We start from the raw sequence: 26430 nt of genomic DNA on the forward strand, positions 1-26430 counted from the left end.
ATGTCCCGTTGAGTTATTGATAGAGCGCTTTTATATGCCAGAGGCAGTAATCACCACAACTATGCTTTGATTTCAGTCAAAATAATATTTACACAATGATTTAAGCCGTTTCGTTTCACCCACGTACTTTTTTAGTAATTGTCTCAATATTTAATTTGTTTTTCTTTTACCGTTTCGACTTTCGAAGCTACACATGAATAAAACATTGTAATTTTACAATTATTAAATATACCTACGCCTTTCGCAATTCAACAGTACATTTTTTTAAAGTTTTCTTGTCGCAACCCACGATCTGAGAAAAGAAAAACAGTTTGATTGTTACATAAGTCCAACTTTAGCTAAGCCCAACGATTGCCTTAGGCCCATAACATTGCTACCCCACAATTTGGACTCAAATCCGCTACGAACGTAATGTGATTAAGAGCGTTACTATAAGCAAACTACGAGGGAATCGCTAAGGAAAACAAGCTTTCAAATTACGCAGTACCGACGGCATGTCAAGCTTAACATTGTAGCACCTTGGGTAGTTGCAATAGAACCGATTTTGCAATGAAAATGTATAGTCTATGTGCGGCCGAACGGAAAATCCCGTACGAATGAACCTGTTCATAGTTATATCGTTTAGTTCGGGTTCCGTCCGTTTATATTTCGACTATTTAACGTAATCACGATCAGTGATCGGATTCCAAAGGTTGTTTACCTGAATTTCAGACTTGTTAAGGAAAAAATAATATGGACATACCTACAGCGGAGTAAAAAAGATTCTATACAAAACATTTTATATTTTCTAATATACACTACTAGTACAGTAGTACAGTACCTTAACCTTTCATATTATTAATATTTCAAGAAACAAGTAGGTATTACGAATTGATCCGAAAATCAAACTTATGACGGTGAATTTTACTCCGAGCTTTTTAATTTCAAAATTGTAATTAAAACTCCGATTATCCAATCTCTAACCGCGATAAAATCTGTATAATGCGGTCTACCACCGTCAACTTTGGTAACCAACGAAAAGGAATCACCACAAACTTACTGGCAGCACCGTTAATGAAATTATGTCATTTATTTAATAGCCTATCTTCGAGTGACTCTCCAGTATCTTTAGTGCAATCTTAACTACTTCACTTTATGAAGTGACCAACAAAGTTAGTATTAAAATAAACCATAAATTATTTTGCTTTCATTTTGGTACTAAAAATGCGTTTAGTTTTACGTTAATAAGCTTCACTAAAATAAATATTATGTAATCGAAGTGTACACTCAAAATTGAGAGGTATACTAACTAAAGTATGATTGAAAGGTGACTGAGTTTTTCCTCCACTATTCTTCTCAGCACCAGCCCATATTAAGTTATCCCGAAGTGGTGGCAGGCCAAGCTATATTTTTGGGAGGAGTATAAGCGCCCTGTAGGCCTAAGATGCGCGCCGTGATAACTTTTATCGACGTCAAAATGTATGGGCAAAATCGATAAAATGGCGTGATAACCGTTTATCGCGGCGCGCATCTTAGGCCTACAGGAAATGGCCTAAATACTGAATAAGAACCTAATTTTGTGTAATTAACAGAAACTTTACTTTTATTTTCTGAGTAAGTAAGTAATTACGTATTACTAAAGGCAACAAATTAAATTACTATCTCTAGACAAAACCGTATCAAAGCTGCCTAATATTCGTACAGTACTAAACTTGATAAAATATCTGTAACTTACCCGTAACTGAAACCCTCGGTTAACTAATAGCTCCAAGTTTATCTCTAAACTGGATCAGTATTCCGACCTTACTGGAATATTGATCAAGTATTTTATCACAGCCCTTCGAGGGATCAAAGATCACCTGTCTCGGTCTTCGGTCCCCGATTTGTATTGTTCGATGAAGCTATCAATAAGGCGACGGAATTATCATAATATTCTCCGGATTCGTATTGAGGAATTCCCAAACGTTTATCATGGCCGCAAATATTTTCTCTCGTCGGACCTTTTTGGTATTTTAATTTTATACACAAACATCGGGATGGATTTGAAAAATAATGACAAACTTGTGAAATATAAATACATTATTTTGAGATTTTTTGCGAGTGCGATTATTTAAAATTCAGTGATTTGGCGCTGTTGATCAGTACTTACTTATTAATATTCCCGTACAAGGAGAAGATAATAATTTCAAAATAAGCAGGATTTCTTCGAAACATTTTGATGGTTGATATAATCATCACATCAATATTAGATTTATTCATAGCTGCTTGTTACGTTTTTCTGAATAAATTTAGATTGTAGTTTTATTTCTCAAGCGTACTTTGAGCTTTGTATCCAGAGATTTATGTCAAAAACAGTGCTCCTTTATCTTCACATAGGACAGAAAAGGACAGGCTATCTGTAATAGCCTTGAGGAGGCGGGCGCCTATAATTTTCAGGCCATCTGTGACGCAAAGATTTAGTGCCCATCTCCCGACGATAGTGCCGAGGTCAACTATTATAAGGCGGGTCTATTAGCCGTGGTTAATTAAATTATAGCCTCTAGTTAAACATATTGTCAATAGATATGTTGGGCAAGCCTTTAAAGGGTTAGTCATGAGATTGAAAATTTGAAATAACAAACATCAAACAGATCGACTAAAAGAGTAGACTTAGATTTTGAAATATAAATCATCATAATCAATCTTGAAAAATCTGCCGGTATTTCCTTAAACTATGGAATAGATAGGTAAATAGTAATTTCAGGATTAATTTAATTCAAAGATCTCCACAAACTAAAGAACGGGATAGTCAGTAGGTACAACGAGCAGGCGTTGGATTTTTGACAAAACATGATCTCTATGAACTAGATTATTCCACACTTCGTGGGTTCTGTGACAGATTTACCTACTCGTATAGCCGATATTTTCATAGAAAATATTTAATTGAAAATGAGCCTAACTCAGGTGGAAGTGTGAATCATTGCGATATCCCTTATCACGATGAGTCACACTTATAAGGGATACCTGGCAGTGACAGATTATCTGAAAGAAGATCCAGACGACAGCATTTCAAGTTAAACACTGCAGCATCTTATGTAGTTGTGATAAGTGCTATGTTGCAAAAAAAATCTGTTAGTCTGATGTGCTGTTGTCTGTTCATATCTGTAACTGACAGGTTCATACATTTTTTAAATATCTAAACGCTCAATGCTTCAACCACACCAACGCGTGAAGATCGCCATCGCTGACGCGATCACGGCGCGATCATAACTGTCGTGGGTCGCGCGACCTGTCAAGTTGTCAAATATCAAATGTTCACACACAATGAGGTATCTATATGTTCTGCTATTCAATTAAATAATATGGATGGGTCTTGATTCTGTACCAATGTCAGTAATTCAATCACGAACGGGCTTACTTCGAGTGCTTGTTTAGAAACTCGATTCTTTATCGGTATTCCCACTAACTTTCATTTAAACCTCAAAGTCAAAGTCAAAATTTCTTTATTTGTTTAGACTAATAAATAGTTCTTACAAATCGTCATTTTGCTCTTAAGGAGCCTCTACATGTCTCATAATCTTTTTACCCTACCAGAGCGCTTCGAGACCAACATTTGGCAAGCGCCGCAACAAACTCAGTCACCACTGTCTGCCGGTTAATATAAATAAATAGAAATAGCAGTAGTAGGTACATTCGATTCAGGAGCAGTTCACTGAATTTACCATGCATTCTTGTATAGTGTATCTTATAAGAATGGGTATACAAAATTGCGTGGTATCTATATTAAACAAGGTAGTGACGTGCTAATATCTAGACTTACAGATTACTTAAATACCTACTAGTAGAAAAACTCTCTTCCACTGTAGGTAAAGCTAACATTACTCTATAGACAAATGTAATTTTACTACATTATCCGAGCAAAATGCTTTAAACTAAATTACTTTATATTCCCTTGAAATAATACTTAATTTATTCATTGACTTCAATATTCAATTTAATACTAACATTTAAAAACTTCAAAATGACAGATTAGTATCATCCAATAAGCTCACGATAAAATTAATAATTTCTCTCGCTACTTTACTCTTCGAAACATTTTCAATAAAATTGTGACTGACATTTTAGACTTTAGCGTGACTATCAATCAATACTTTTACTTGCCATTTCATTGGTTAACTCTGAAAGTTGTGAAGCCACCATCATTTTTCAAATTAAGGCATAAATTAATGTCCATGTAACAAGAACTAACGCTTTAAAAAATGACTTAGTTTTTGCTTCAAGATGCAAACACGTTTGTCTATTTTATGCCATTGGATATTATGCTATTCGGGTAATGTCTGCATATATTGGTGGGCTCCCACGATCCAAAGGTAGATTTCAAGATGGTGGTTTGGGAGGGTACTTGTGATTTAGTAAGAAGGTAAGTAAACGACAGCACAGCAGACTCAATAATTTTGGCTACGAAACTACAGTACTTTTGGTAGATATGATGACTACAATGTGCCATTGTCCGAACATGCCTACGTATTTGTAACCACTAATTTTACAGACTAAAGCCACCGTGTACCAGGTAGTCACTGCCTAATTGCCCGAATACGCCCAATCCACACGATAAAAGAAGAAGCTATTTGCCTTTGTTTGTTTTTATACTGAAACTCTTCTTTCCACAGCCACGTTTTGTAAAGCAAACAATTCAAAATACACAGATAGTATAATCCCATAGCGTGGTTGAGTGAGAATAACAAAGTTTGGAGTGTTAGACAAACTTGGGCAGAGGGAAGTAGCAAGTACTGGAACCTAGCTAAAACATTTACCAAAATTAGGATTACTGGAATTAATTTCTAACTTTGAAGCGCATTTTGTGAAGCGGCACGTAGTAAATTAAATGAACGAAATGGCACTTAGCAGATATCTTTTGTTAACATTATTTTCAACACGAATATTTCACGGTACACAGGTGTTTTTGTTTGAGTAATTACTGAATAATTTTTACTGTAAAACGTTTTAATTAACGTTATTGAGTGTGTGAAATATTTTACTACATTGTCAGTATCTAGTCATCTAAATTTGTGAATTATCGGAAGAAATAAAATATTTTAAAACAAAAAGGTACGTTACATATTTCAGATAATCCAAACATCTGCAAAACAATCTGTTATTCCTTTATTCAACTTGTAACGTAATCTTATCAACATTTACTTTCTTTCCGGAAAATGAAAAACCATGGGATTATGGATGGCTACAGAAAAAATGCTGGCTTCTAAAACATTGTGAACGAAATTCTCGCGTTTTCGCGCAGCTCATCTTATCGTGTAGGAAGTGACGAGCAATTTTTTATCACGATGACACACAAACTTGGGTGCTTTGGGTATAAGTGTTGTATGTCCTAGCTAAGGGTTTTCGCGTGTAATAAGGTTATCACGAGAGATATTCCAATTTTATAGGCGTCTTTTGGTGACAGGATCTTAAAAATGCTAAGAAAATTTTAAACGCCTGACATAAGTACTTTGTGATCCACGTACTGACTGTTACCATGAAAGCTGCAGTGTTGGGTTTGTGTTACATATTTTGTTTAGTAAGAAGAATAATTTTCTTATCTTGAATAATACATGAATAAACACGTCACCTACGTCATTTCCTTTTCCACCATAATTCGTTTCCTTGTCGAGTTTAATGCTAATCGAATGTACGAAACGCAAGGAAATAAGAAAACTTTATTATATGCCATAATCTTTTATCTTTTATTTGTCCAACTAACTTCAAGTGCATGTAAGCACCTGTTTAATGTTTAAGCTCACTTAAGTTGATATTATAATCAGCCAGTAGTTCAGTTTTCCAAATCATTTTTAAATCGGCTAATTTTGTTCATACATTTAATTTTGTTATAATGACTTATTTCGATTTGATAGAGTCTATATTCCTATGGGAACTAAAATAATATTGTTTCACGTGACGCACTCCCTTGATGCTATTAGTAAAATCGCATAATATAACGCTTCATAAAATACATACAGCACACTATAGAGCGACAAACTGAAAGCGGAAGCTTTGTAAATAGAGTTGACACCGTAGAGTACGAAACCCTAAAAATCAAGTTGTAAATTGAACAGAAAACAGCTTGTGGTTGATAATTTTATCCAGTGTAAGTCTGTGTGGTGAAGGTTTGATTTTGAACATATTTTTACCAAAGTGAATCCGTATCCAGAGAAGTAAATGCAGCTCAAATTTTCTTTTGAGTGAGAGGGTGACAGTCGATGTAAGACGCAGTCTGAGAGACATTGATTCACAGCAATCACTCTGGGAATGCTCGAAAATAGCTTCCACATACTTTGCACCAGTGAAAACTAAGAAAACTCACCTTTAGAGGAATCTCAGCGAATAGCTTTTAAGAAGTTAGCTGTATTATTGCGCTAAGATGCCACTTTCGCTTCGTATTTTGTCTTCGTTTAACCGTTGGGTAAATCGCGTCACGTTTAAAAGTAATCTAGATTGCAGCATGATAGTATATAAAGTAGATATAAACGCGGCGTTTTATGACCCCGCGGGTTCGTCGGATAAGCGGGTCACACACTTTCTGTGTGTTCTAGTAGGTGTGTACTTGCTATAAAGATCACTTTGTTACATTATGTAAACGTTTAAAAGCTAATTAGGTACGCATTTTTATAAAAGAAGGTTGTGAAATGGATTTTGCGAAAATTTTGTGACATTAGACATTACATCTTGATGCAAAATACTTAACAGTTATCACAATAAAGTAATTAAATGTCCCAGTATTTAGCTCATTGAGCACTCCCCGTCAACTGTCACATTTTAAATTACGATTTGAAATTAATAAAATGTAAAAAACAAAGAAAATGCTTTTGCTAGTGAAAAATAATTTGATGCCAAATTCTGAATTAAACCCATTATGCGACAGACGGAGGTCGGATAACAGCAAAACCATATTATTCAAATTAAAGCGGTCCGGTCCAGAAAAGGACCACGAACACATTCAGTTCAAATGGAGCATCCATCAAAATAAATCACTATTGTCGACGGAGGGTCGTAATATCTATTCCACATCTCTACGAGGCGTTCCACTCCTCGTCCCCTAGGGACTCTAACCAACAAAAACGAGTGGCTTCGCCTAACGCTTCCTAGCGACCTTATGGAAATGACACCCGCGACCTCGACTCCGTAATTCGGAATATTGCGGGCAAATGATAATTCAATCACACGGAATTCAATATGATTTCTTCGATCTGACATTAAATACTTTTAGGGCTCCGTACTCTAAGGTGCCAAAGGGAACGGCAGTAGAGTGGGGTCAACAAGCAAACAACAAAATTTTCACAGAATGTAACGCCCACCTTTAATAACATATAAATAGAATAAAAATTTAAGGTAGTAGTATCTTGTACGATGATACGGATTCCCTCGTATGCAAATCTGGCTCGCACTTGCCCAGTTTTTCCTATTAGATTAGCATATCCATTAGGTAATTACACTTTTTTGGCACATTACATAGCATAACTTTATTTGAGCTTTCGTTTTGAAGATTTATTCGAGCGTTGAACTTTAAATGGTTTTACGGAACTTCTCAAAGGTTCCGAGGCAATAAAAACAAAGTGAAAAGTTGACCGCTTTGTTTACAAAAATGTTTGTAATCTCAGCGTTTTATCGGACGATGCCTTTGTTGAATGGCCACTAACTCAGCAAAGTATGTGGCTCAAAAAGTCTTCCACGTTTCCGCCAAGTGCTCGTTTCGGACTTTTTCCACGATTTCTTTCCCTTTCCTTTGGCTAGAAAGGTGCAGCGGCTGACAAAAGCGGAAAGCTATTTCACTCTTGTATTAAACTTTCCAAATTGAGTTTTTATTCTCACCACGGCAGCTTGTTTCCTATTGTACACTGACACTAGCTTGAGGAGGAAAAACTTTGAATAGAAACTGATTCAATGAATTTATACGGAGACCGGAATAAGTAGCTGGTTTATCTTTTTGTTATGCATATAAATTGCTTTGTTTTGTTAACAAAATAAGTTAATTGAGTACCTATATGTAAAAGATAATGTACGAGGATGAAAAATGGGGTTCAAGCACAAAATACAGAGGTTTGTGGACACAGTCATTTACAAATAAAAAAATATATTATCCGGAGATGTCAGATTTAAATTTAAATTTTGACCTAGGTACATACGAAATATCATAAATCGTATTCGAGAAAATTCGCTTGCGTGTTGAAATTCTAATGCTTCAAAAATACGCCTCGAATGTGAGAATCTAGTGGATAAAATCCGATGCGCCTGACATCGGCTTTATGGATTCAGTGTTATTTAAGCTACAGCTAGACTGCCGAATTGGTCGGCCCATTCCGACGTTTGTACCGGCATGTCGACTGCCACCAAAATCGGAACAACATGGCCAAACTAGATTGAGCTACGTCCAGTTCATCGCATCAAATCAATGGAAATATTTTGATGCTCAAATGTTTGTAACAGAGTATTGGAGAGGAATTTCAATATTTCATAGGTATTTTTTTTTGCTATCAGTATTTTATGTCGGCCGTTTGGTGTAGTGGTTCGAAACGGACTACTATTCCGGAGGTAGCGGGTTCGATTCCCGCACAGTACAAACATTTGTGTTCATGAACATATTTGTTTGTATTGGACTGGGTGTTATCTATGTATAATAAGTATGTATTTACAAAAAAAAAGTATTTAAGTAGGTATGTTTATATCCGTTGTCTAGTACCCATAGTACAAGCTTTGCTTAGTTTGGGACTAGAAGCGCAGTGTTAATGTCCAAGGATATTTTGATAAACAATAACTTAATTTTTTCACATCATACGAGCAAGAGTTATGTTGAGCTAATTCCGTCCGTATTAATTGAGCTCAGTATTTCTGCTTTATTAATATTTTTCACACAAATTTTTAAAATCAAACAAAATGAAAAAAAGAATCCTCTTTTAACTTGTCACTGGCTTGGTGAGAGTTAAAAAATTTCTAAGATACAAGTTTGTTTCAACCCAGTTGTCCAAAACTAGCGCCACATGCGAGTAAGGTACACTTCCAAAGTGTCACACCTTATGCCAAATGGGCAGACAAACAAGCCGGATTCTGCGACGCCGTAAATATTTCGACCGGTATTCCTGTGGGGGGCTCAAGTTTGCCCGCCGTAAACCGAGTTGACGCAGTTACGTGAAATAACGCCCTTGTTTTTGTTTCATGTCTAACCCCAATATGCTGGCAACACACTCCACTGGTTTCACTTTGACTGTCTCGTCTCACTCAGGGACGTCACTTCAACTTCAACTTGATAAGCTATCTCTTTTATGGATAAAACTGTTCTGAGAAAGATCCCTCTATCATAGATCGTACAGACCCGTCGAGCTTTTTTTCTGAGATTGAGATCAAGAGTCAACCCATTCAATATAAAAAATCTGCAATAAGATTGTATTTTGTCTGACAATACTTTGTTTAAGAGTTAAAACTTCTGTGTAGGCGTCCTTGCTACACTAGACCATTGGGGTATTATTCCCTAAACCACTTACATAACATACGACGCGAGGTGCGTTTTCCTTATTTTTTTATTATAGTAAAAAAAATGGCTGCATGATTTATGTTATTTTGTCTTTGCCTCCTTGATGTTGATTTTTGAGGGTTGTGGTATATACCTAGTACTACTAATTAGCATCAACGCTGAAATTCTAATGCTTTTTGGTCAACGCTAATACCAAAGTAGAATATTCAAGGGAAAATTTAAAATACCCTTTCCTAGCCTTTCACTTGTATAGCTAAAATGTAAGGATGTAATTTCTAAGGGTATGATGGGTCATTAGGGATAGGAATTACTAATAAGTTTTCACCAAAAATGCGAGAATTTAACAGCTTCAAATGAAATTAAAGGCCGTCGCCTAAAAATTCTTCAGTAATTTTTATAAAGTGACTGTTTTCAAAAGTCCCTTTTATAAATTGGAGACGGATACCTACTTTTTGTTCTTTCCTAACCTTATCTTTTTCAACCCGCTGACTTCAGCACTTAACCAAGTAATTAAAGTGTCCGACGCTACAAAACGTTTTTTGCTCCACAAAACTCAACCCTAATTAATTGTTAGCCTAAGTGTTAATGATGATATGCAATTAGTTGAAGTGTGCCCGCAAATTATGGGGCAAACAAACCCGGATTGAATCATTCACGTCAAGTGCGGGGTTTGACGAAAATGGCTATTCAGCTTTAATTCTAGTCGTTAATTGAGAAATAAATATTGTCCAATGTTTGCCAATATTGACAAGGCCAATGTGGAAGCCAGTGTTCTGGATAATCCAATAACATTAGGTATATCGAAGACGCGGGCATTGTTTTGAGTATCCATTGGAATAGTGCCAAGTTGTGATCTTTAACAGTATTACCTTATGACCTAGACTGGTTTGCATTTACTTTGTTACTAGTAAGAACAGATGATTAATTTTACCACAAAGATAACGTAATCTGTGTTTTTCTTATACGTGATATTCATGACATAACTGCTACATACCTACTCGTAAAATTGAATCCCATGCAATAATATATATTTTTTTTTTTATGTGATAGGAGGCAAACGAGCAGACGGATCACCTGATGGTAAGTGATTACCGTCGCCCATAGTCATATTATAAGACTTATCTTTCAAATGATACTACTTACCTAAGTTCATATCGTTATTACATGCAAATCCATTTCCAAACGGCGATAAGAACTTGAACACAAATGTGAACCTGCTACTTAACCAAGTTTAATCGGGCCTTATCTTAACTCGCTATGTTTAAACATTCCTAATGGCATGTACCTTTCAGAACGACCACGAAAAGAAAGAAAAACAAAATAAGCATGATCGTGCAGCAAGATAAATTATAGGTTAATGATTTTCAGCCGCAATTTTGGAGATGGAGCACACATAAAAAGAGAAGCATTTACGTAATTTGGTGGTGAAGCAGCGATAATTTCACGGGGGAAATACGACTGCGCACTGGCACGTAGCTTTCTATTCTAATTACGTTTTTGCTCCGCATAATCCAAATTAGGCTGAAGATCTGCGGCTCATGAATTCGTTCTTTCTAAGTAACTATGTAACATAGAATATTGTTCCTAACGATGTTGAATATCGTAGCGTAGAGTGTTCCATATTCTTTGACATATATTTTTTTAAGTAGTTGCTACTTTGTACTTGTACTTACTGGTGAATATTATACCTAGCTGAGCTACAAGAATCTCCCTAGAATCTCATACTTACGTTCTCTATTACGAATAGAATTTGTTTAGAAAAGTAATATGAAGTGCGATACGTGCACGGCGAGCGTGTTAGGAATTTTCTTCCTCAGAAAGTACGATTCAAATCTACGATTTTAAATTAAATCGTGATCGTTCCAGACCGACAATATACTCCGCTGGTCCTATTTGATGCACAATATTGTAAAAGTACTACCTGCAGCGATATTTCAAACTTTATTTTTAAAAGAAAAAATCTAGACTTTCACAATCTTCTTCATAAATACTAAGGAACAATGTGCAAGTTTGTACCAAACACTCGACAAACTTTCAACGCTAAACAATAGGAGTTTGGAGGTTGACCAGCATCTGAAAAGATGCGGCGTTATGATAAGGAAAGATTGGTGAATAAAGCTCTACATTTTATGGGGGTTATAAATTTGGGCGTACGCATCTAACTCGATATGTTTGGATTAACCAGACTAGTTTGCGTCCACCCAGCGCACGGCTACTGATTGCGCCCATGTTGCAAAATAGCCGATTCTTTTTTAGGGTTCCGAACCAAGTGGAAAATATCCGACACTTCTTAGGAATCCGTTCCCAAGGACCCCTTTTTCTAACAATCACTGTATGTTAGTCGTTCATCTAACCGCATTTTGCAGGACATTAAACATAATTTCTATCATTACTATGTTGGTAAAAGCATAGCAACAAACATTTTAAGAAATAAGAACAATTTAAGACAGGTCCCGTGGAAGCAAATAGATGTTTAGGCTATTTAATGTCCCCCTTTGCTTGCAAGTATGACTCTCACTTGGCCGGTATTTTGTAATGGCTAGATATTTGTATCATAAAATGCACACGCGCGAAAAATATTGCAAGAATATTTTTAACAACGCTGTTCAGGCACACATGCTTTCAATGAGCACGGTACGATTGCGCGGGACCTATTTAAATCTGCCGCCAACTCCGTCCCGCCAAAACTTACACGGCGAGCGCGCGCGACTACCAGCAGCGCCGCGCTCCACGACGGCAAACGAACGAAAACTATGCAACGCGCTCTCTCGCGTCTGGGCCGGCTTCGCGAGTGCCACGCTTATTGTGTGCTCCAACGGAAATGTGAAATTTGGTGACTTTTTGGAAATTTTGTGTGTGAGGCCTCCACCGTACTTTGCTTGAAGTTAGTGACTCAAGTGAACCACCGAAGACACCGGGCGAAGCCCTAACTACCGGCCGGCGGAGTCCTACAGAGTACCTACCAGCAGCGCGGCGGCAGACAAGGTACCTGTTCGATTGTTTCTGTGTTTTGTTGATTGTGTTGTGCCTGGACGACACTGGGGAACTCATATTCGGATAAGCTATCGAAGTAGTTAACATAATTTGGCCCATCGATCCGGGATTTTTGAGGTTAAGTAGGTACCTATCGGCCTTTTCTATCGGTAATTTTTCGGTTTTACGTAGTAAGTATACATATTTCGGCGGTTATAAACTAATTTTATTTAGTACGGTACGGTTATCGGTTTATTTTCTTGCTTTCTACGTAATTTATAATTTTTACACGGTGTTGTGAAAAGACTTTGTATTTCAATATGGCGGCCAAAGTTCAAGAAATTAAATTTAAAATTGAATTTGAGTGGTTTACACACACGGTTGATATGATCAAAACAAATGAGTACTCATCGGGGGTTTTAACTGCGCGTATTCGTAAATTGGATGATCATTTTAAGGTTTTATCCAACTCCTATGAGAGTCTGTTGAATGTGTTAGAAGACGAGTCGCAAATTTCCAAATATGGCGAGCAATTTAAAACGGCTACAATTTTTTATAACGAGCTCGAGGCAATTTCACTAAGATTCCCACAAAAGGATGGTTCTCATGTAACCACGGAAAGTAGTTCAGTACATACTAGATTACCAGCAATTGATTTACAAAATTTTGACGGAGATACTTTCGAGTGGTACAGTTTTATTAGCATGTTTAACTCCATAGTATTATCACGAAAAGACCTCTCGAAAACCGAGAAATATCACTACCTATTTACACACGTACATAAAGAACCACGATCTTTAATCCAACATTTATCAATGACTGACGAATCTTTAGATACAGCTCTCGAGATATTAAAAGGTAGATTTGACAATAAAAGAATGTTGATCGATCGTTACCTCGGTCGTTTGATTAATTTACCTACTTTGACAAACCCAAAAAACTTGCGCGTAGGCATTTTGAACCCCGTGCTTGAATGTACTCGGTCACTTAAAAACTTGGGTTTATGTGTCGAAGACTATGTACTTTTATTTATTGTTTTGTCAAAGTTACCTTCCGATATAAAAACTCGATATGAACAATTACACGGCGGCTTACGCAATACCTTGCCAGAATTTGATACTTTTATTTCATTTCTTCAAAATGAATGTCATTTTATCGATACCGCTAACTACTCGGACACGGTTGGAACAGCTGATATTAATATTACGAGGTTTCGTAGGACAAACTTTGACTCGGCGGGCTCACGTAAACAAACCGGCGGCGGGTGCCTATTCTGCACGAACTCGAATCATAAAATATTCGATTGTTATAAATTTTCAAACATGGCTTGTGACGAACGACGTGCTTGGGTTAGATCAAAAGGCTGTTGTTTTAGATGTTTCGGTAACCACGCTGCGGCTTCTTGTAACCGTAATATTCCGTGTGCATATTGTGGCAACTCGGGCCACCATAAACTGATTTGCTCAACAATTAATAATAACAAAGAATTTGTCAAAAATGCTCGTCACGTATCGGTAGGAATATGTGAAGACAACTATAGGTATTATGATGACGATTTCGAGCGATCCGTTTCGCGCCCGGTCGAATGTTTTGAGAATAACACCCCGGCGCAGTCGGCGTGCGTCGAGCCGCGCGAGTGTTCATGCCGAGCGGAGCCGAGGGCCGCCCGCTCGCTGCCGGCGGCGGCGCCGCCGGTTACCGCTTCGCCCGCGCCACATCGTCGCTCCGCTTCGCCCGCGCCACTTCGTCGCTCCGCTTCGCCCTGCTACAGACAAACTCGGGAGTCTCGGGATGCTTGCGAATAGCAATTAAGTAACAGTAATGTCGTTTCATCCGAACCTAAGTTAACCGAAAATGTTTTATTACCTACTGTTATTGTTTACGTTAAAACGGCTCACGGTAATTATGTTCCAGCTCGTGTTCTATTAGATTTCGGTTCTCAAATAACAATAATTCGGAGTGACTTTGCTAATTCATTGTGCTTGAAGCGACATTGCTGTTTAATTTCTATTTCGGGTGTAGGTGGTAATAATAAACTTAATAATCAAATGGTAGTATTGAATTTTAAACCTAAAGATAACTTGAATAAAGATTTGTCTTGTTCGGCGGTGGTTATGAAAATACCTACAACTTATGTAGTAAAAAATCAGGAAAATTATGATTTATCGGATATTACGGGTTTGACAAAAATTGATATCATTTTCGGATGTGATATTTTGGGGGAGGTTATTAACGGCGGCAAGTTGACGTTGCGACCTGGGGGTCCGTATGCGTTAGACACTATCTTTGATTATGCGGTTTTCGGTCCGGCAAATAATGACGTCACGGTTTCGGTTTTAAATGATAACACGGCGGTTTCGGCTTTAAATACAAACTCGGCGGTTTCGGTTTTAAATAATAATTCGGCGGTTTCGGTATCAAATGATAATTCGGCGGTTTCGGTATCAAATAATAATTCGGCGGTTTCGGTATCAAATGATAATTCGGCGGTTTCGGTTTCAAATAAAAATTCGGCGGTTTCGGTTTCAAATAAAAATTCGGCGGTTTCGGTTTCAAATGAAAATTCGGCGGTTTCGGTTTCGGCAGGCGATAAGTCTGAAAATATCGGTTTACGGCAAATCTCGGCGGCGGTTAATTATTCGGTTAATACATCTGGTATAACACTTATTGAAGCGGTTGAACGGTTTTGGGCTTCGGAAGAGCCACCTTTGGTTAAAATTATGGATCCCTTGAATGTGGAATGTGAACAGCTGTTTGTTAACACGACAACTCGCGGTGCGGACGGCAAGTACACGGTGCGCTTGCCGCTTATACCTACTCACGATCGGTTGGGTGATTCTAGGCAGATGGCCTATCGGCGGTTTCAAGCTTTAGAGCGACGGTTTAAAATACAACCGGAATTTCGGGAAAAATATGTCAACTTTATAAATGAGTACATAGAACTCGGACATATGGAAAAGGCTAATTTTCATAGTTATTCGGATGAACATTATTTTTTGGCACACCACGGCGTTTTTAAATCTTCGGGAGACACTTCTAAAATACGTGTGGTATTTGACGGCAGCGGGAAGACTTCCAACGGGGTCGCTCTCAATGATTGTTTGTATGCGGGGGAGAAGTTACAAAATGACATAACTAAAATTATTTTGAATTTTAGATATCCCAACTTTGTTTTTACTACGGATATAAGGATGATGTTTAGACAAACGTGGATTCACCCGGATGATCGGAAATATCAATTAATACTCTGGAGAGAGCATAGTACGGATCCCGTAGGTGTTTATAGCCTCACCACGAATACTTACGGTCTTAAGTCAAGTCCATTTGTTGCCATTCGGTGTTTGCAGCAGTTAGCGGCTGATGAAGGTTCGGTTTATCCTAGAGCAGCTAAACTTTTGAAGCATAATAGTTTTGTCGATGACCTAAACGGAGGCGCAGACACTATTGAGGAGGCGATAGGCGTTCGTGACGAACTTATTGCATTAATGTCCACGGCAAATTACGAACTTCGCAAATGGTCTGCGAATGACCCACGGTTGTTACAGGACTTGCCGTCAGATCATTGTGAAGTACCTAGTAGTTTCGATAAAGAAGATCAGTTTGGCTGTATTAAGGTATTGGGAGTTCAGTGGGAACCAAAGACGGATTGTTTTACATATAAGGTAAATGTCCCTACCGAAACACAGGTCACGCGACGTACCATCTTGTCGTCGACAGCTAAGTTATTTGACCCGCTCGGGTGGATATGTCCGGTAATTTTTCGCGCGAAACTAATATTGCAGGAGTTGCTAAGCACGGGAGATAGCAGTAAAAGTGTTGAATGGGATGCACCTGCACCCGAGGCCCTAGTACAGAAGTGGCGCGATCTTCTCTCAGATTTACCTAACTTGACTCGGCTTACAATACCACGACGTTTACGGATACACGGAAGTAAAAATAATACCTACTCCTTACACGGATTTTGTGACGGATCATCGGCGGGCCACGGTGCGGTTGTTTATTTGCGGACAGTAAATGATACCGGTCATGTATCTCTTCATCTTTTATTGGCTAAATCACGCGTATCACCACTTAAGAAAAAGGTTACAATACCTCAGTCGGAACTTAACGGTGCGGTTTTGTTGGTAAATTTAACAAAACATGTTTATGATACACTCGCGAGCGAAGTGGGTATTCGCATTGAGGATGTTTTCGGATGGTGTGATAGTACTATAGTGTTGGCATGGATTCGGACGCAACCACATAAATTACAAGTCTATGAGGGAAATCGGGTAACAAAAATAATAACATCGGAAGTCCCAATCACATGGCGGCACGTACCAACCGACAAGAACTGTGCCGACGCGGCCTCGCGTGGCACATCGGCAGCCGAACTGCTTAACCACTCCTTGTGGTGGAACCCTGACTGGCTCTGTCTTCCTTTTTTTTCGATGTACATACCCGTGTGGGGTATCAATGGAAAGGTCTTTTAAAATGATATAAAGTTTTCTAAAAAACATTTTTCTTAAAGTGAACGGTTTTTGAGATATCAGCTCTCAAAGTCGTAAAAAGTATGTCCCCCCCCCTCTATTTTTATAACTACGGGGTATAAAATTCTAAAAAAAATAGAGGTGATGCATGCTAATTAACTCTTTCAACGATTTTTGGTTTGATCAAAGTATCTCTTATAGTTTTTGAGATAGGTTGATTAAATTGACATAATAAGTTTATTATATTTGCTGCTACGGAACCCTTTGTGCGCGAGCCCGACTCGCACTTGGCCGGTTTTAAAAATTGATTTCATACTCGTATACTTGTTAGATGCGTCATAAGCTCATTTACCTCTGGTGTCAGTGTGACGTGCAAATTTTGGGACACCCTGTATGTACCTAAGTAACAACTTTAGTTTATCTTATTCCTACCAAACTACCTAAATAAATAGTCAATTTCCACAGTTGCGGAGTTGTATCAAGTCGTGAGGTCTCTCCATTGACCTCTTAATTAACCTGACGATAATTGCAGCCATTTGTAAATGACCATTACTAATGGCTAACTGCGTTAACATGTCCTAGGTGATGTTTAGGTGTCCTAGGTTTTAAATATAACTAATCTATACTAGTCTATACTAATATTATAAATACGAAAGTAACTCTGTCTGTCTGTCTCTCTTTCACGCCTAAACCACTGAACCGATTTTGATTAAATTTGGCATAGAGATAGTTTGAGTCCCGGGAAAGGACATAGGATAGTTTAGCTTTAAAGTTTTCCGAAAAGTTAAAAGTGGACTGAACATTTAAGTTTACATGGCTATAAAAAAAAATTAAAAGAGATAGCGATCTTCGGATTTTATCAAAACTTCTCTAGTCTCTCCCCATTCAAACGGTATACTAATCTTGTTTAAATAATAACAACAACTTCACAAATTCCTTAAATTAGTGCATTGACTCTACTCGGACTGATTTGCGAAATTTGTGTTTATAGCCCCTTTTTGTGTGAATAGCACGTTAAACACCTAACAGGTAAAAATTATTTATCTTATGCAATGTAAAAACCTTTTCCCTATCGTTTTTCAAGGTGGATTTCTTGAAATTATAGACGAAAATAATTATTTTGATCGTTTATTAATTATTACAAATTTTGTTCAAAATGTCCGCCTCGTGTTATGGGGGCTGAAAATATAGGAAATGACCCATTCTATACGCCAAATAATTTTGGCACGCGATGCGCCAAACACCCTGTATATTATTTTACTTTGTCTTTACTTTGTCTTGTTTAGGTATGTATGAAATATGAATTTAATAACGCTCAATACGAATCCTCGTTATCATTTCAATAGTTAATTCAGTTATTATTGATTAATTGATTTAATTCTACCAATTGGTTATTGTTTGCAATACTTATTACATAATAAGGAAAATACATTATGTTTTATCGATGATCAATACTTATTGTCTTCCTGTTTCCCTAACCCTTTTTCCCATTATTTGGGGTCGGCATTATTTGTTCTGAGGCGTACCAATACATATTGTTATGAAGTTAAATTAACGTTAATTTATTTTACAATAAACAACCAATATTAACCTATCTGTAGCTGAGTGGCCTGTACCTCTAGTACGAAAAACTTTCGAGTTCGTTTCGTTGCGTATTCAAAGTGTCATCGAAAAATTTTGTATGAAAAATTAAACAGCGCCCCCTAGGGCGGCTACAATATAGGGGGCGCTGTTTAATTTTTCATACAAAATTTTTCGATGACACTTTGAATACGCAACGAAACGAACTCGAAAGTTTTTCCTACTAGAGGTACTGAACCAGTCATCTCGCGCGAAAAGTCAGGCTTCGAGTCCCGTCTGAAGCAGAGTTTTGTCATATAAAAAATCATGGCGTCTCTCTCTTAGGCCCAGAACACACGGTGCACGCAACTGCAACGAAACTGCAACTTCCACAAGACGCGACCATTTCAACCCGGTTTCAAACTAGTCGCGTCATTTGTGGTCTCTCAACGGAACTCAAAAGTAACTAGAAGAACAGTTGCAGTTTCGTTGCAATTGCGTTTCACCGTGTGTTGTGGGCCTTACTGTGATACACTAGGTACATTTATTTAAAAAAGAATTATAAAGATTTCACTTTATCAAGCACAAAATAGACCTCGGCGACAACGCGCTTTTTAATCGAACCTTGAACCGTCCGACCTTGCGGGAGCACAGATTAACCTATCAAGTGTAGGGGGCACTTATTGAGTCGTGTTCAACTATCGTTTAGGTATTTTGCAATAGCTGCTCGGTCGACAAATACTTGACTATTCGTAGATTCCAATCTGTTAAAGTATTAACCTAAATAAAATTAGCAATTCCTTTCTTATTAATGTTACAGACGACAGCACGTCAAGTTAAATATCGTGGTTCTCATGTAAATGTAATAAATGCTATTTTGCGATAAAAATGTAGCTGGCTGATATTGTGCTGTCACCTTTACCTATACATTGTACGAGATAGTTTGGTTTTGGCCAAAGAATTTAAAAAGTGTTGCAGCCTCCTTTGCCTCGCGAAACTGGCCATCAAGAAACTATTTTTTTCTCGATGACCAATTTGACATTCTTTTGTTTTTTCTCTCGCTCTCAATTTATCTGCATTGCCACAGCCCACAGTGAATTTTATTGTTTTGTCAATGTTGGTACAAGAAAGTAGAGTGTAATAATTATTTTCTTTGTTCCAGGTTCGCTAAGATGGAGCTTCGGTGGCGTGTTTTAGCGCTATGGATTATACATTTTACAATAGGTAACATAATATTATATTATTATTGTTTTTCTATTGTTGTTATTCATCTGTTAGTTTTTTACTTTATTATAGCCCCTTGGTGACTTATTATTACATTACTTTACTAAAGTATTAGAGAATAATATTATAGGCATGATTAAGGTTTTGAGTAAAGATGAAAGGCCAATACCTAATGTGTTTTCTGGCAAAGGTATTCAAATGAAACGTGAAAGTGAAACAAAGCGTTTTCTGTTAAAAGAAACGTACAGTTACCTACTCCAAATCTGAGTACTCAATTAGCACATTCGAAATAGACGTACTTACTACTAACTTTGTAAGAAATACCTATGTATATGCCACACGAGAATATAGGTATTTTTGTAGCAAAACAACATCAATTCAATTATAGTTTTACAAATTGGCACAATGATCAGCTTTGTCATTGTGTTTGACTGTATAGAAATTTGTGTTTTTTTTTTAATAAATTCGTTCATAATTTAGTAGTAATACACACTTACAGAGTTTACAAAATAACTGAGTTAGTATAAACTGTAATTTACGAAATATCCGCATGATCAGAGTACATGTTTACATTTTTAAATTTTCCTTTAATTTTTCTTGACGCTCGTCTCTACAATCTTTCTCATCTATACTAATTTGTTTGTTTTTTTGTTTGTTTGTTTGGTTGAACGCGCTAATCTCAGGAACTACTGGACCGATTTGAAAAATTCTTTTTGTGTTGGATAGCCCGTTAGTTCCTGAAGGCTTTAGGCTATTTATCATCACGCTAAGACCAATAGGAGCGGAGCACCAATCAATAATATTTCAAATCGGTGAATTTTTTCCTTTTGAGAGCTGACGCTGCGTAAACGGTTAAAGTTTCGCAAAAATCATGTATGACAGGATTGTTCCCCTTTAAAAGTTCTTTAAAAAAGTCCGCGGTAGCATATGTCTATCTTTTAAGGTTGGCTCATAGTAACCATTTTTATGCAAAAAAAAATCTGTTTTAAAATAATGCATTATTTGCGAAGGTGTTTTTATAAACATGATATTAATCCTTATCCAAATAAATAAATTATTCACCACAAGTATTTAATTTTAAACATTCTTGCCCTTTACACCATTCGATTTCAAAAAATATCTTAGGAGATATCGCAGTTTTAAAATCACATCGCAGCAAAATAATGATCAAGTACTACGCGCGCTACTGATGGATCAATGCACAGCCTAAACCGCTGATCGTAAAGACCTGAAACTTGGACGGTATGTTCTTTGTATGACGTAAGCATCTGATAAGAAAGGATTTTCCAAAATTCTACCCCTAAGGAGGTAAAAAGGAGGGGCAAAGTTTGTATGAAATAACGAGATTCCTTCGTCCAATCTACTTAAAATTTTGCATAAGCATTCTATAACAGAATTAATGGAAGACGTGTTTTGTATTTTAGTGAAATGCACCCCCTAACTATGTTAAAAAGGGGTAGAAAGTTATTTTAGTGGTGATTTGCTTCAAAGTTGATATTAATTACTCATTAGTGCATTTTTTTACAATCATGACGTCATGTTAACGACTACCATACTCTAGGGGCCTCCACTTAACCTCGGAGTGGGTGCCCGCTGCGTGCGCTCGCCCAACAATGCATAGTAATGCATGAAAGTCATGCCGCGGGCACCTGCTTGCGCTGTATACATAAACTCATTTTCGCGCGAGAGTTTTGGCGGAGGCCCGTGAGGTAGTGGGAGTAGTCTTGAGGAAAAGCTCCTTCTCCCACGGCCAGTGGCATGCTGGAAGCTTGGTGATTCTAGCACCCGTAGGAAAATATAAAAAAAAAAGTTTACCAATAATACTGCGGTAGGTGTAGTTTTCGATTTCGTTCACCGGATCAAAGGCCAAGCTGCATATTCATAAAATATAAGAAAAAAATATTTTCACGTTTATTTAACCTGATTTTTATATTTTAAAAGTATTCAAACATTTAGATAATAACGTTAAAACATTTAAAAATAATCGTATGAGAACGTTTTCGACTTCTCCACGGACGAAGTCGCGGGCAAAAGCTATTTGTAAAATAATTAGACTAAATTAATAAAAGTGCCTACCCAAAGTCATTATTCCACGCGGACGAAGTCGCGGGCACAGCTAGTATTTTAATATTAGTGATCTCTAGGTTTTCTGAAAAAGATCGCTTCACACGCCCGTATTCACAAACGATGCTTGCTTAAGTGAAGCAGCAAATCAAACGTACAGCGTTGAATAGAGCTCTGTGATTGGTTCGTGTGTCACCCTGTGCGTCCACGTGCACTGTGAGACCTCATAGTCATGTTTTTTGAATACGGGCGACACTCACAGCGATATTATAAGGCCGGCTAAATTGTGCCATCGCTTTTGCGTATTTCTTTCTTTTCTTGTTGTTTATGGTGTATAATAAAGTATTCTCTCTATTTTTCTACCGCAGTGTCCTGCAACAAACTGCCAGTGTTCACGCAGGACATGAACAACCTGGCGCTGTCGGAGACCACGCCCACCGGCTCCGTCGTCTACACGCTGCAAGGATTGGACCCGGATGGGCTGCCGGTAAGGAAAATACATCTTTTATTTACGTATATTTATTAATCACAACAGGGTTTAAGTAACTAAGAGCCAAAGCACATGATGCGTTGCAACGACTTTGCGATGCCGGAGCAGTCTTCCATAGAAATTATCAGTGGCGGGCTAACGAAAGTCATGCGATTCGGAGGAATCATTGCGGTGCGTGGCTGCAACGCATCGTGTGCTTTGGCTCTAATGCTTCAACCACACCAACGCGTGCAGATCGCCATCGCCATCGTGATCACGGCGCGATCAAAAGCCAATGACAGGTCATGTGAACTGTCATAGGTCGAGTCGGTGAGGTTGAAGCATAGGGAAATTTATGTGAACACCAGGTGAGAGTATAGGATAAATCCTCCTTTTTCCCTTTTGTAAGAAAATAATATCCTGTAGTTGAGACTAATTATGACTTGAAAATGATGATGAACTACAATGGGAAAGCTCTTTGGTTTGCATCTAGCCTTATGAACTGAACTGATGATAAGGAAGCTAACTTCTAAATAATATAATATTATGCAATAGATAGAAATAGCCAGTTCCTCTGTTGTTGAAGGTGCTAACTGCCGAAACATAACAATAGCATTCACATTGTTCTTATAGCGATTAACTAAGATACAACAGGGTAGATCCAAGCGGACTTACAACAGATCTTACCACCAACCAAACCTCAAATGACACGCAGGAAAATAACTGTTGCAAAAACCATTCAAGCAATCAGTTTACACAGAATTTATTTATGTTTCAGATAAAATACAATCTGGTGGGAACTGACAAGTTTACGGTAAACCCGAGTACCGGGGAAGTAACCCTAAACCGCCCGTTAGATAGAGAGGTAAGTCCATTCACACCTGCAATGAGCATTAATACATAACAGTAGTAATACCTAGTACTAAACAAAATAGCGGAACATGACGCTCACTCAACAACTAATTCGTGGGAGGTGCAAGAGACTTACGACCGTATTCACAAACATTACTATGAGGTCTCACAGTGCGCGTGAACGCACAGGGTTACACATGAACCAATCACAGAGCTCTATTCCACGCTGTGCGTTCTGTTTACTGCTTCACTTATGCAAGCATCGTTTGTGAAAACGGGCGTTAACTTCATACGTTCGCTCTTTTTCGGAGAGAGAAGTCTCAACACACGAGGCAGTGTTTCGTAGCAATCAAATTCAATTCAAAATGCCCCGTCTCGTAGCAAATTTCGGGACTGGGTATTTTGAATTGAATTTGATTTTGAAACACGCTGTGTTCCATTGTAATCAAAGCTGATCCGAAAACAGAAAAACCACATCAATATTATTAAAATTTTATATTTTGTTAGTCAACCAAGGCACATTTAACATTTTCCAAAATAAAATTAATTTACCAAGACTTACTAGTTAATGAAAAAAAACTTCTTTTTTTTTCAGACTGAAGATACAATTAAGTTTTTAGTGTCAATAGAAAGCCAAAACGAAGATCCGGCGAAGAATTTGGCTCAGCTGCAGCCGGTGACTGTGATAGTCCTCGATGAAAACGATAATCCGCCTACTTTTAAAAATGTGAGTACCTACTAAAGCCTGGTCCGTAAGCACGTAGAATTTTGTCCAATGACCCCAAGCTACCCATCCTTATCGCTCGCGCGTAATTATATTGCTGTCGCGACTGTGCGACGCGCGCCCGCAGTGAGTGTGCGAGCGCGAGAGCAACATAATTACACGCGAGCGATAAGGATGGGTAGCTGGGGGTCATTGGACAAAATTCTACGTGCTCACGAACCAGGCTTTAATGAGTATTGTTTGAGATTTATCTTCTTAGACAGAGCCTTTGCATGGACAAAACACAGTTACAACAAGCAAAAATACAAAGTTATGCTTTAACAATAATTCAATTATTTGAATAAACTCACATGTCGTAGCTATCACCAAAGTAAACGCTTATCAAAAAACTTTTAGATTTATAATCAACCTAGTTGTGCCCGCAATTTCATTTACCAGTTTGTAGTTCAAATAACTGAGACCTAGCTATGATTTATATTATGGGTTAACCTCCAGTTACATTCCAGTGATCGCATTATAAAACGAAATTGTACCTGACACATTTCGGTACTGAAAGAAATCGTGTCTTAATTAATTAATAAACATTATTTTAAATCCTATTTTTCAGAGTCCTTATGAGGTAGATGTTCCTGAAGACGAGGCGATTGGTACAACCATTCTGACCAACATCCAAGTTGAAGATAAAGATTCTGTGGGAGACAGCCTCGAAGTTGGATGTTTGAGTGAACAAGTAAGTACCTATGAAAAGGGTATTTTAATCTACACTAATGATAAAAAGAGGCAAGATTGAATGTGGTATATGACGATCTCATTTGATAGAACTGTACCTCTAGCATGAACAGCTTTCGTCTTCGAATCGTTTGCGTACTCGATAAAATTCGATACTCAGTCTTCAAATATAACAATAACGTGACAATTTTGATTCTCAAAATAAGTTTCGTGCAACCACATCTCATATTAAGTTCACTTTACGACACGTTCACAAGGGCGCTGTTGTAGTTTTCTTACTAAATCTTTTGATGGCGATTCGAGTACGCAAACGATTTGAACTCGAAAGTTTTTCGTGCTAGCCGTACTGGAGTAACTCAATAGCTCCGAATCACTGATCAAAAACGTAAAGAAGCTCTAGGAAATGTTTTTGATTGTTTGTTTGTATTGAATAAGCTCCAAAACTACACGATGAAAAATTCTCTCACGATTAGAATCCTACATTATCTGTAATGAACATAAGCGGTACGAAATTCGCCGGGTCAGCTAGTAAAGTAAATAAATAATTTAAATGTTTCAGTGGCCCGAAGCATGTGAAGCTTTCGAGGTGGTTGCCCTGAACTCGTCTGCCAACCATTACACTGGAGCTTTGGTGCTGAAGAAAGCTCTGAACTACAACGACAAGCAGTTCTATCAGTTCCAACTATACGCCACCGTAAGTAATCTTCATTACTTTTTATATCTGAAAATATTTATTTGTTTATTTATCTTTATTATAGAAAAAAAAACATACAGCCTTGTTTGATACATGCAACTTTTAGATTTTTCAGAAAATGAATTTTCATCATAACCAAAATAATACTAAATTAACAATACTGTTAAAATCGTAAACCTTTATTAATTATTAAAAAAACATAGGAATTAAATACTTGATAATGTCATTGCATTTATTTCATAAAAGGAAGAACGCTGTTCTGTTTTTAAGCGAGATACAAAATGAGTTCAAACTCAATTTTAAACATCATCATTTCAGCCACAGGACGTCCACTGCTGAACATAGGCCTCCCCCAATGCTTTCCATGTTGATCGATTGGTAGCGGCCTGCGTCCAGCGCTTCCCTGCTACCTTTACGATGTCGTCGGTCCACCTTGTAGGTGGACGTCCCACGCTGCGTTTTCCGGTACGCGGCCTCCATTCCAGAACCTTTCTGCCCCATCGGCCGTCAGAAAAATACTGAACAATAAACATCGAACAGAAAAATACTGGCCATACACAAAATAAACAATATTCGACAACGTATTTTAAATCGAAAAAAAATTCGCGCTCTTCAATTATTTTGTGTGCATGTCTAATCTGTGGTTCAATTCCTTGGTCATTATTATTAATCTGTGATGCGCGGTAATTTTGGCGGAGTTTCGCGCGGGAAGAATAGAGAGAAGGAATTGAATATTAGATGTATTTTTATTTTACCTAATTAGTTTTTCACAGTAGTTATTGTGGTTGTGTGGTGGAATAGTTTTAATAATATGCTATTATTTACGAACAATGAGGAAAAGTGAAAAATAATTATATGAATTCCTATCTGTAAGATCGATATTATTGTCGCGTGCAACTTCCCTGTGCATTAAAATTACATCCTACTGACAAATGTGTCGTATCTTCATTACATTATGTTAAATTAGTGTAGTATTTACCATTTTATTATTTAAAGGTTTGTGTATGGATGAACTCTCCAAAACCATATCTAACCATAACACATACACTTTTAAAAGCATTATAATATAGCAAATTCTAGCGGTAACATCATGTTTGAATTATCTTAATCTTGCCTAAAAACGTAACTGTGTAATTTTATTTTATTTAGAATTTTTCCACCTTTGTTATTCACAACATCATGGATGTTAATTAT

General features: G+C 37.5%; 1 protein-coding gene across 1 annotated transcript in view; it reads left to right on the forward strand.

The window, feature by feature from the left end:
* The first annotated feature begins 19646 nt into the window (after positions 1-19646).
* LOC114351612 (cadherin-87A) overlaps positions 19647-26430 on the forward strand; it is a 36985-nt gene continuing 30201 nt past the window's right edge. The window contains 6 exon segments of the mRNA XM_028302892.1: positions 19647-19704; positions 22137-22255; positions 23016-23102; positions 23685-23816; positions 24421-24543; positions 25102-25236. Of these exon segments, the coding sequence (XP_028158693.1) occupies positions 19653-19704; positions 22137-22255; positions 23016-23102; positions 23685-23816; positions 24421-24543; positions 25102-25236 (648 nt within the window). The 5' untranslated portion in view covers positions 19647-19652.

Source organism: Ostrinia furnacalis, unplaced genomic scaffold (genome assembly GCF_004193835.3).
Source record: "Ostrinia furnacalis isolate ACB-3 unplaced genomic scaffold, ASM419383v2 OfSCF1166, whole genome shotgun sequence".
In the NCBI taxonomy this organism is placed as follows: domain Eukaryota; kingdom Metazoa; phylum Arthropoda; class Insecta; order Lepidoptera; family Crambidae; genus Ostrinia; species Ostrinia furnacalis.